The 12,500-nt window shown below is 33.6% G+C and overlaps 1 protein-coding gene across 9 annotated transcripts in view; it reads right to left on the bottom strand.

Moving 5' to 3' along the window:
• Window positions 1-3,882: 3,882 nt before the first annotated feature.
• Window positions 3,883-12,500, bottom strand: part of LOC144960237 (uncharacterized) — a 262,835-nt gene continuing 254,217 nt past the window's right edge. For 3 of the 9 annotated variants that reach the window (XM_078893234.1, XM_078893237.1, XM_078893235.1), the window contains 2 exons: window positions 7,593-7,787; window positions 3,884-4,197 (listed from right to left, as the gene is read on the bottom strand). In XM_078893234.1, the coding sequence (XP_078749360.1) occupies window positions 3,983-4,197; window positions 7,593-7,787 (410 nt within the window). In that variant the 3' untranslated portion in view covers window positions 3,884-3,982. Of the gene's footprint in view, window positions 4,198-7,592; window positions 7,788-12,500 lie in introns of all 9 variants that reach the window. The other 6 variants (XM_078893239.1, XM_078893236.1, XM_078893241.1 and 3 more) reach the window with 6 other exon arrangements.

Genomic DNA, 12,500 nt, shown 5'->3' with positions numbered 1-12,500 from the left:
TCGCGGACATTTTCTATTTTACTTTAGGTAGGAAATCTGTTAGATTCAATTATTATTTAATTACTTATTCACAATTACAGTGTTTATTTCAAAGCCCCCGATATGACACCGAATACAAGTATTTCTATAAGTAATGAAGTGTCTTTATGTAGACTTTAGGCTTAACTGTGAGGCTTTGAAGACAATTCTATGCAACCTTGACAAAGGCTGTGTCTTGGTTCTTAGAGAAATCCTCCGTGGTGAGAAATTCTCGTTTTTTTAAAGTCACTTAAATTATTCTTTCTTTATTAGTTTCATTTTCAAAACAAACCATACGAGTACATATAGGTAATCAAATCACCACCATCAAAAAAAGCAATTGAGAGTTTAGTATTTCGTATTGGCTTTGTGGGGAAATTGACGCCTAACGGTGTTTTACCGTATTTCAGTCACATGTATAAATGGATGAATTTAATACATATTTATAAAGGATTCGTTTTCAATGATAAATTAGACTCACAATACAATTTCTGATAATTATAACAACTAAAATTTCTAAACATTAAAACCGGTCTACACGTCACAAAAAATAGTTCAAAAACCTATAAAAATGGAAATAATGAATTCAATGACGTTTAAACGGCCATAACTTGTAAAGCGACACTGAAATGTTTTATAACTTGTGTTTTTATCTGAAAAAAGGATTATGTTCAATTTTATAAAAGTGCTAAATATCCCAAAAGGTCATGGGAAAGTGTACACTTAACTGACCCGTCCCAATTAAGTTATAATCACTTCCATATAGACCCCACAAAATACCTCTGAATTCAGATTTTTTTTCAATATCCGACATAGAAATATGTGGAAAATATATTATATTAAAGATACAGAAACATTTTAAAGATGAGACTGTGGATATTCAATTACAAAGTCGTCCGATTGTCGCCTTGACTAATTTATACTTCTCAATAATGTCTAATTAACTTATCCATCTATATAAATAGAATGAATTGAATCTCCCCGCACCACGGTATTATTTACAAAATACTTACATTTTATCTCACCCTGATTAAAATAATAATTACTGATTTTTGTTTCTTTTTTGAGTTAATTAGGCATCACAGATAGTAATACGACTGACTTAGATATTTGTAATAAGGAAGGGGTGGGGGAACCAGTGATAGATAATAGATAATTAAATCTAATATGTATAAATCTGTTCTCTATCTGTATCTTATGACAATTTCACAGTCTCGTCTAGATCTTTGACAACAATTAAGAATATAATATATGTACCTTTGATTACAATATCTGGTAACATATACATATGATAACAAAAGGCCTTACTTCAATGAGGTTCTATGACCCCTAAAAGAGAGGTTTATCTACCGTTTTTTGCTTACAAAACGTACCCAGTCCATCTGGATGGCGAGTGATCGCATTGGTTTTGCCTCACAATAAGAGTGTATAAAAGTAGTTTATTGTCATTTTGATTTAATGTTTGATAAAGTGTGTGATAACTAGAGAAATCTAGCATAAAATAATGTCATATGACTCGCCTTGAATCACTAATTACGTCTGTATAATAATCTCTATATAAATTGTGTGATACTCAAAGAAATATATCATATAATAATGTCATATGACTCGCCTTGAATCACTAATTACGTCTGTATAATAATTTATATATAAAGTGTGTGATACTGAGAGAAATATATCATATAATAATGTCATATGACTCTCCTTCAATCACTAATTACGTATTTAATCTATTGTCTAAGTCATGGTCTCTTCAAATTGAGTCCTTGGAAACAAATCATTTCTTACATTATCTCACCTTACTCAGGTGTAAAATGATACCCTGGGCGTTAAAAACGTTGTTTCAGTCGGAAAAGATAATTGGAAAGTCTCCCAATAGGCGTCATGTTTCGTTCAACATGTAACGTGTTGATGTTGACCAGGGTCCCTTTATAAAAGACTTTAAGTACCTTTTGTGGACATTGCGTAATATATAAACAGATCAAAACAGTGGGAGGTGTCGTCACGTTACACAAATGTCAAATATTTCTAATCATCTATGAATTATACTGTAAACATCCTATTAATCATATTCAGCGATTCAGAGAGAAGAAAATGCTTCTATTTTTTTTTTACTTTGAGTTCATTGAAAAAAACGGAAACCAGTTAGATAAAAAGTCTTCCAAAGCCGGGGGGAATTGGAATTTTCTTATTTCTTTTTCTCTCTTTGTCTTTGTAAGAAATTCTATAAAATCTACACATATTTCGAACGCAAATTAAATAAAAATTTTTTTCTGTGTTTTGACATAAAATCTTGTTTTACTTAAAGGAGGGAGATAATCAGTGTATATCAACAAGTAGTTAAAAACCATTGATTTGTTTCCCTTTAATTTGCCTAGATATCCAATATCAAGGATAAATCATAATTAGTGCCCCGTCGTTATAAATTGGTGTTATATCGGAGCAATGGAGATGATGACAATGAATTTGGTAGTAACAAAAATAGAACACTGTGAGGAATTTTCCTTCAATGATACCCTGGCCGTTAAAAACGTTGTTTCAGTCGGAAAAAAGAATTGGAAAATCTCGCAATAGGCGTCATGTTTCGTTCAACATGTTACGTGTTGATGTTGACCAGGGACCCTTTATAAGACACTTTAAGTAGCTTTTGTGGAAATTGTGTAATATATAAACAGATCAAAACAGTGGGAGGTATTGTCACATTACACAAATGTCAACTATTTCTAATCTTCTAAAATTATACTGTAAACATCCTATTAATCACATTCAGCGACTTAGAGAGAGAAAAAAATGCTTTTGTACTTTGAGGATAATGAAATAAACTGAAACCAGATAAACAAAAAGTCTTCCAAAGCCGGGGAGAATTATAATTTTCTTATTTATTTTTCTCTCTTTGTCTTTGTTAGAAATTCTATAAATTCTACAAAGGTTTAGAACGGAAATTAACTATATTTGATTTTTCTGTGTTTTGACATAAAATCTTGTTTTACTTAAAGGAGGGAGATAATCAGTGTATATCAACAAGTAGTTAAAAACCATTGAGTTCTTTCCCTTTAATTTGCCGAGATATCCAATATCTAGGATAAATCATAATTAGTGCCCCGTCGCGTCACATTGGTGTTATATCGGAGCAATGGAGATGATGACAATGGATTTGGTAGTAACAAAAATAGAACACTGTGAGGAATTTTCCTTTAAAGTTTATAGAGATAGGTTGTTGTCTGTAAAATGTGTCGCATCGTCCGGAAACGGTAATGTATTCAGGTGACGGAATTGATGCAATTAGAAATTAATGTAAAACATTGATTGGTATGGCTATACTTTATATATTTAAGGAAAAGAGGGGAGGGAGAAACAATATTTCTCCGACGTGACACCAGATTATGATGATGGGACACATTTTCAATTGATATTTTTTTATCAATGGACTGAAACGGTTGTTGTACGCGTTTACTCCACATTCTTATAACATGTATACAACTATGTTATTATATATCATGTAACTGTTTATTATATAATGATGATTACATATAAGGATAATGATGATTTAGATGATGGTGACGATGATAATATTGATGATTGCAAAAATAGACATATGGAGTAATTGTGATAAGGATTGTAATAATGATAATAATAATAGTAATAATAATAATAATATAATAATAATAATAATAATATAATAATAATAATAATAATAATAAATAATAATAATAATAATAATAATAATAATAATAAATAATAAAAATAACAATAATATATATATGATGTGATGATGATGATGATGATGATGATGATGATGATGATGATGATGATGATGATGATATGATGATGATGATGATAACGGTAACGACGACTACGCGACCATAATGATGATGATAATAATGACGATGTGGTGTTGATATTGGAGTTTGGTGAATGATTTAAACCAGGATTATCAGAAAACGGACACCATTGATGACGTGATTTAAATGGGTTTCAATAGATATCCAGTAAAATAGGAGTAGTGATCACCGGGATGCATGGAATCTCTGTTCGTGCCTCTCACCACAGGCCTGACGGTCTGTCCTCTGTCCAACAAGACCGCCGTACTCACTGATGCCTGGTCCTGGTAGTCCTTGTCATAGGATCTCACCGTGGCTATTGTCTGTTTACCAGACATCAAATCGACATTAGTCCATCCTGTAAGAAATAAATGTAGATGTTTGTATATGTGTGTATGTGTGTGTGTGTGTGTGTGTAATAAATTCGTAGCCGTCATTCATAACATACTTCTTCTTCTTCTTCGTTCCTCTGATGGACATCTATGGCTGCAGTCCGATATCTGCTATGAAGTCTGTGGTCCGCTTTAGGTCCTCAGCCTCACCATAGAGCTTTGTGTTGAGTGTTGTAGGGGTGAACCCAGTGGTTCGAACGTTGCACGTTGTATAATAGGCAATCCATAAGCACATGTAAAGTGGTTTCATGGTCGGTTCCACATGGGCAATAAGGGGTTGTTCCAATACCTAGCTTTGTAAACATATTATTTCCTCTTAGTCTATTGTGTCCTGTTCGGAGGCGGAATAGGGTGACTTGGCTACTTCGCTGAATGGCATGGATTGGATCCTGCTTGTTGTGTTCCAGGTGTGTGTCATTCCTTTCTTTGTCTATTTTTAGCTTTATTATTTTCTTTTGCTGATGGTAAGTGATTGACGACTTTGGTTGTTCCTTTTGGGCTCCTTCTTTGGCCAGTTGATCAGCAATTTCATTTCCATATATACCTACATGACTTGGAATCCACTGCAGCACAATTTTTCCTGTTTTATCAGATATTCATAACATACAATTGTATAGAAACACACACCGATGCAATTTTTTTTAAAAATTGATATTTTATATAGCGCAACATCTATTACACGTGCTCAAGGCGCTTTACAAGGGGTTCGTAGTCAACAGCAACATTTAACATGTAGGACGGAACATGACACCTGTTAGGCGATATTATATTTTTTTTTAGACAGGGACAACGCTGTTAACTACCAGGTACTCATTTTATACCTGAGTAAGGTGAACAAATGTGAGCAAAGAGCCTTTTTCAAGGACTCAACTATAGAGACTCGAACCCAGGACCTTCCGATCCGAAAGAAATTGTCATACCACTAGACCACATATTCGCACGGATTAGACTATACAATGAGATATAGAGACTTACTGTGGTCATACTGGCTTTATTGTCATACGGAATGAATTCAACGGGTTCCGTTGTCGTAATAATGTAAAAACAAATGATGGTGACGATGATATAATGGGTAATGATTTAGCTTAATAGGATGAGTTTGACCTTGATGAAAGTGTGACCTTGAGAGGAATGATGACCTTGGTGATAAATTTCGAAATGTTGCCGTTATCGGTAATTCAAGTAATAATAACAAAGAAAATAATAACAAAGAAAATAATAATAATAATAATAATAATAATAATAATAATAATAATAATAATAATAATAATAATAATAATAATAATAATAATAATAGTCATAATGACTTTTGAACACTCGTCCTCTTGGTTAATATCTGCTAAATGTGTTCAAAGCGCTTTCCAATGGATCTCAAGCCAACAACAACCGTTAACATTTAAGACGAGAATTGACACGTGTTAGATAATATTACAATATTTTAGACACCGACAACGGTCTTACCGGCTACATACCCAATTTACACCTGAGTACAGCGAGATAATATTAGTCGAAACCGATCTCTAAGCAACGAACCGATCGACGCTCAACGCGGGACTCACACCTCAACCTTAGCATCAAAGACGAGTATCATACCACTAGACCACATGGCTGCACTATTATGTAAAAATATTGTGATTAAAAACAGCTATTTCAAACAGATTTCTCAAATCAAACATACACCAAATATATTTCCTGTTATGGAAAGTAAATATAATTCAAAGACTTTTGATTCCACAATCAACATGATAGGGACATTTGAAAATTATGCAACCTTGAACTTTGAACTTTGGACTTTTTTGGTCGTGTTTGAAATTGGCCGAAAATCTCACTTTGGAATGTCATACAATGATTAACATGTATTAGAGTGCGGCGCTACCCTGCGGCTGAATTCTGGATTATCCCAGTGTTAAATTTAATTAGACACTAAATACATATTTCCTCTACGGGACAAATGAAGGAATTAAATTATTTTTTTTTATAACGATTAATTCATTTATTTATCTAGAACAATCTATCATTCACGACACAACATTTACAGCTAATGTTTTCAAGAAGGTTTTGGAATTTGGAGCGCTCGGTTTGTCAACAACATGAATTTAAATCAAACAACGGATTCGACTCAAATGTTGATACCAAACAATAGTGGTGGCAGACGGGTAAAACTTGGCGTATTTAACACGTTATTTCAAATTAAAGGTATTTAAATTGAATGACTTTAACCTATATTTCCATCAACACTAAACAAACAGATTTAAAATTATTAGAAAGAAACAGAATATCATTTTTAGACAATGCTAGAAACGTTTTCGTAGACTAATTAATACCGCTGGCAGTTATAAAAGACAGTTTAAATCGACAGAAACTCCTGCCGATGGGATTATATCGTTGAGAATAGCTATTTATCATAATAATAGTAATAATAATATAATAATAAATAATAATATAATAATAATATAATAAAATAATAATAATAATAATAATAATAATAATAATAATAATAATAATATAATAATAATAATAATATATAATAATAATAATAATAATAATAATAATAATAATAATAATAATAATAATAATAATAATATATAATAATAATAATAATAATAATAATAATAATAATAATAATAATAATAATAATAATAATAATAATAATAATAATAATAATAATAATATAATAATATTATTATAATAATAATAATAATAATAATAATAATAATAATAATAATAATAATAATAATAATAATAATAATAATAATAATAATAATAATAATAATAATAATAATTAATAATAATAATATAGACATATATACATATATAATATCATAATAATATATAATATATAATAATATCATAATACATATATCATTTAATAATATCATATCATCATCATCATCATATACCATTTTCAACATCTATCATAATTCATCACATAACAATCACACACAAATACAAAAACATCAATCTTACCGTCAGGATAGAAGTAACCACCAACATAATAGTAATTTGATCGGTCCTATTCTCATCATCATCATCATCATCATCATCATCATCATCATCATCATCATCGTCGTCGTCGTAATGATCATCTTCGTCATCATTTATTATCTTTATCACCATCATCATCATCATCATCATCATCATCGTCATCATCATCATCATCATCATCATCATCGTCGTCGTCGTCGTAATGATCATCTTCGTCATCATTTATTATCTTTATCATCATCATCAACATCATCATCATCATCATCATCATCATCATCATCATCTTCTTCATCATCACCATCACCATTTTCATCATCATTATAATCGTCATCACAAACAACTCACACCACACAATGACACAAAACATCAATCTTACCGTTAGGACCAATAGTCGAAACCACCAAATGAAAGACGTAAATCCCCTTGATCGGTGCCGTGAATGTCCCGGTGGAAGGATTAAATTGTCCACCCAGATCCATGATTCGATCCGTGAATAGAAGGGTCTGTCCCCTAATTACTTTTGTGTTGTCGTTTTTATTGTAGCCGTAGCTAAAGGCTACTGGGGACAGATCTGGAATAAATTATTTGGTATGGGATTAGAGATGATGATGATGATGATGATGATGATGATGATGATGATGATGATGATGATGATGATGATGATGATGATGATGATGATGAAAATGATGATGATGATGATAATGATGATGACCTTTTGATTAATACACGTTTATATATTCTTTGCTGGATACAATAGATAATAAAACCTGACTATGTATAGTCTAGTCTATCACTTCATAAAAACACTTCTGAGTACACAATGGATTCACGACATATGAATTATATTATTACATACTATTGTATAAAGCATTTTATCATTGTTATATCCTGAACAGTTGTCTGTATGACCTTCAAGTGTCAAAAAGTTGTTATTTTTAGCATTTTGATCAAGACAACTCCAGACTTGGGGCAGCGTGGCTCAGCGGTATACGGTCCTTGCTTGTACACGAAAGGTACCGAGTTCGATTGTGTGGCCTAAGCAAGTCACGTGAGCAGCGGTGCTCAGCGGTATACGGTCCTTGCTTCGTACCGAAAGGTATCAAGTTCGATCACCGCGTCTGCGTTGTGTGGCCTTGAGCAAGTCACATCGTCCTAGTTCAATTTGCGGCGCTGCTCTGCGGCTGACACGAGGGTTATTCCAGTCTTCCCTTGGAATAGACCCTAAGACAATTTTGCCATGAGATGAATAAAGGGAATTTTATTTATTTAATTCTTTATTTATTTATTAAACAGACATAAAAATCTTCTTGCCACCCTTTGGATAGACGCAACTCTAAGATAAATGTAATTCAACAAGGTCAAACAAACTCAGCTATCCGATAACTTCCTTTACATTCTAGCAGAATCAAAATCTCGGTATGCCTTTGTCCAATGGGACGCCCTCAATTTAACAAAAAAATTTTTTTCAAATAAATCATAATTACGGTACTTTCTGCCATACTTAAATTTCATCTTATCATCCAATCATTGCTGGGTGAACATCAATGGACAATTTGGACCATAATGTCGGTGTTATTTCTATTTGTTTTATTAAAACACGATCTGAACACGGAATATAATTGTTTTATTCAAGATGTAGACATTAAAACGGATACTCAATCCAATTGTTTGAACGTTTCCCATTTTTCACGTCCCACCTGATTTAAGGTCATCCAGTATTTATTACAATACCATATTTGTCTTATTTATCTACTGATGCTATGTGTTTAGATTAAATACTCAAAAGATTCCCTAGTCAGATTAAACATATCAACACGTTACAATGCGTGTAACGATTAATATTCATCGGCTACTTTATATATTTTAATGAGAACTAATCACTTAAATAAAAAGGAAGAGCCGAGTGAAATCAACCTCGCTCCTTCTATAGTATTTTAATAACACATGGTGGTCTAGTGGCTATGACACTCAACTTGTAACCTACAGGTGGAAAATATAAGAATTCCGATGATCGCGGATTCAAATGAAAATCTTGGATTACTCGCCTTTTCTCACAATACAAAACCCTTCGCCTCAAAACCGTATTAAGTCGGGTTGGTTAAGATGTTGAAAATTGAATTTATAGCCAGAAATATCAGACTTGTGTTGAGTTTGTATGTTTTATTGAGGAGAATGGATACCATATTTTAGGGTGCTAATGCCAACCATTTATATTTTTCACCAGTTTAACATTTAATTCAGATTTTAAGCATCTAGTTCGTTCCGACATAATACCGTTTGAGACGATGGGTCACATACGGTAATTTATCTCCCAGGTCCATACGCCTGTTATATTAAATGGAAATGAACAATTACAAGCTATCTGTTGGATAGGACGATAGGCACATAGTACATTACGCAATACGGCTACGGAATGAGCTCAATTACTGTTGTTTGAATCGGTAAGTGTGTGAGGACGGGGGGGGGGGGGGGGTTGTAACATGTCTTGTCAAATGATTGATGTTAGTTCGTCTGTTAATAAACTGAGAGCTTTATCAACTGTGCTATCATTATTCTATTTTCTCACCCAAAGGTAAAACCTGACAGTTTGGATATTTCAGCGCTTTGATCACATCTTGTTCATATATTGCTATCAAAAAATATACATAAGGCGCATTTTCATCTTTTAATACAATATTATTCTGTTGTTGTCAGAGTGTGCAAATACACATTCACTCCCACCCCTCACATACACATTCACCCCCCACCCCCCACACACACACACATACACATCCATACCTACCCACCCACACATCCGTACACAACCCCCCCCCCCCACACACACACACACAACATCCATACACATCCAACCCCCCCACACACACCCCCCCACAACACACACCACATCCATACTACCTACCACCCACACATCCATACACAACCCTCCCCCCCCACACACACATACACATCCATACCTACCCACCACACATCCATACACAACCCTCCCCCCCACACACACACACACATCCTACTACCACCACACATCCATACACAACCCCCCCCCCCACACACACACACACATACACACACATCCATACCTACCCACCCACACATCCATACACAACCCTCCCCCCCACACACACATACACACACATCCATACCTACCCACCCACACATCCATACACAACCCACCCCCCCCCCCCAACCACCCATACACATCCACAGACGAACAGCGTGTTAACGAGATAGATGTGTATATTTTTTTAACATGCGTTTCCTTTTCCTTGTAATTGATGCAATTTATTTTTTTTAAATGCCAACAAAATGCGCTAATTGAAATAACGTAGCAAACCACAAAACGGTGTGTAAGCTTAACGTTTATAGTCTGTTTGATTTATATTGTGAGAACTAATCACCAAAACAGCTTTTTAAAACAATAACAATATGAGAAACACCATTTTCGTCCATCCATAGAGAAGTCTGTGTTTTTTTTAAATTTATTTATGTCAACTATTTTATAATGTTTTAGCTTTACCCTTAGATATTTTAGACTTTAGTGCTAGAGTGCTTTGTGAATGTAACATGATGTGTATTTAATGTGAGTTCATCTGTCTTGTCTTGAATGTGTTGTAAGTAAATCAGACTATGACGAGCCTATGGACTGTTTATTATTATAGATAAATTCTAATCATGCAAGTATTAGAATTGATTCAAACATTCTTCGTTTACTATTCTTCTATTCTATTCATTTATCTTCCTGTTCTGACATGAGAGTTTTTCCTGCCTTACATTCTGTCTTGTTAGAGTTACCTGCCTTTCGATGAAGTTGTTTTAATTTATTCATTTATATTTTCTTGACTGTGACTGGGCGATAACTCATTAAATGTCTGCCCCTGAAGTTATTTAGCCATTTATCCCTGAGTCACGATATGAAGAAATATAGCTTTCGTATTCTATGTCGGAACGGTAAGTCATTTTGTGTCCATTATTTTATTTAACATTGTTTTTAATTTCTAAAGAAGTTACACTTTATATATCAGTTTGTATATATTTCATATGTTAAAATGTGCGTCCAAATAGTTTTTCCCTGTTTACTAACATCCCTGACAGAAATACGTTACGGCCAATATACTTTAAACCCGGGCTTATGCAGATTTAAATGTTTTATATTTTGTGTACCGTTAACTTTTACTCAATACGCATCGATACGGTTGCCATGGTTACCGACAAGTCATTCCAGCCTATATTCGAGTTCTTCCCGTGTGTTTTGTATATTTTGTGGCGTGATGGATTCAGTAACATTTCTTTTATCGTGAACATTGTGCCAACATCTTGAATGGGAGCTGAGTGAACAATTTCTCTGACGTAGCTCCATAGATAAATGACATACAGAGAAATGTTCGGTGACCCAGGCGACCAGGCAATCAAGTCCAGTAACTACAATCTTGCTATCTGGTAACATGTCGTCTAGCAAATTGCCAATGACCTGGATACCAGAGGGTGGAACACCGTCTTTATGAAATTTATATATATATATATATATATATATATATATATATATATATATATATATATATATATAGGTATGCTTGGCTAAGAAGCTCATAGCATTGCCATCCGGAAGTATAACCGACCAACACACAACACTGTGTGTATACATAAACGTTTATAGTCGGGTTAATACAGTTCATTGAGCATTACTTATAAACGCGGATGGCAATAACAATAACAAAGACCTGAGTTACATCGTCTTCGAACTATCTATATATATTCAAATCGAGATTTGATATAGCGCAATATTCCCTCAAGGTGCTCAAAGCGCTTTACATTGTGTCCCTGATCAACACCAGCACTTAACATAATATAGGACGGGGCATTACGCCAAAGGCGGTATTATATTTTTTTTCGAAAAAGAGACAACGGATTTTACGGCCAGGTACTCATTTTACACCTGAGTACGGTGAGAGATGTGAGTAAAGAGCCTTTTACAAGGACTCAACTATGCGCTGAGCGAGGCTCGCACCCAAGTCCTTCCGATCCTAAAGCCAGTGTCATACCACAAGACCACATAACCATATGACCGATATTCATGAAGATACACAATACATAATCAAATCCAAGCATATCTAGATATCTATTTATCTGAATTATTTAAACGTTAAATGAAGATAGACCTATAAGTCTTTTATGCACATGACAATACCGAAACATTCACTATATATCTCAATCAATTTAGAATATCCGTCTCTTTTGTTTTTTATTATATTTTTTTTACAAATAGATTTCACGAATTGTTATGATCTGT

This window comes from Berghia stephanieae, chromosome 15, assembly GCF_034508935.2.
Source record: "Berghia stephanieae isolate SIO BIC M18660-M18661 chromosome 15, UCSD_Bste_1.3, whole genome shotgun sequence".
In the NCBI taxonomy this organism is placed as follows: domain Eukaryota; kingdom Metazoa; phylum Mollusca; class Gastropoda; order Nudibranchia; family Aeolidiidae; genus Berghia; species Berghia stephanieae.
Note: the sequence above shows the minus strand (reverse complement) of the source record. Positions and strands in the feature narration are given on the sequence as shown.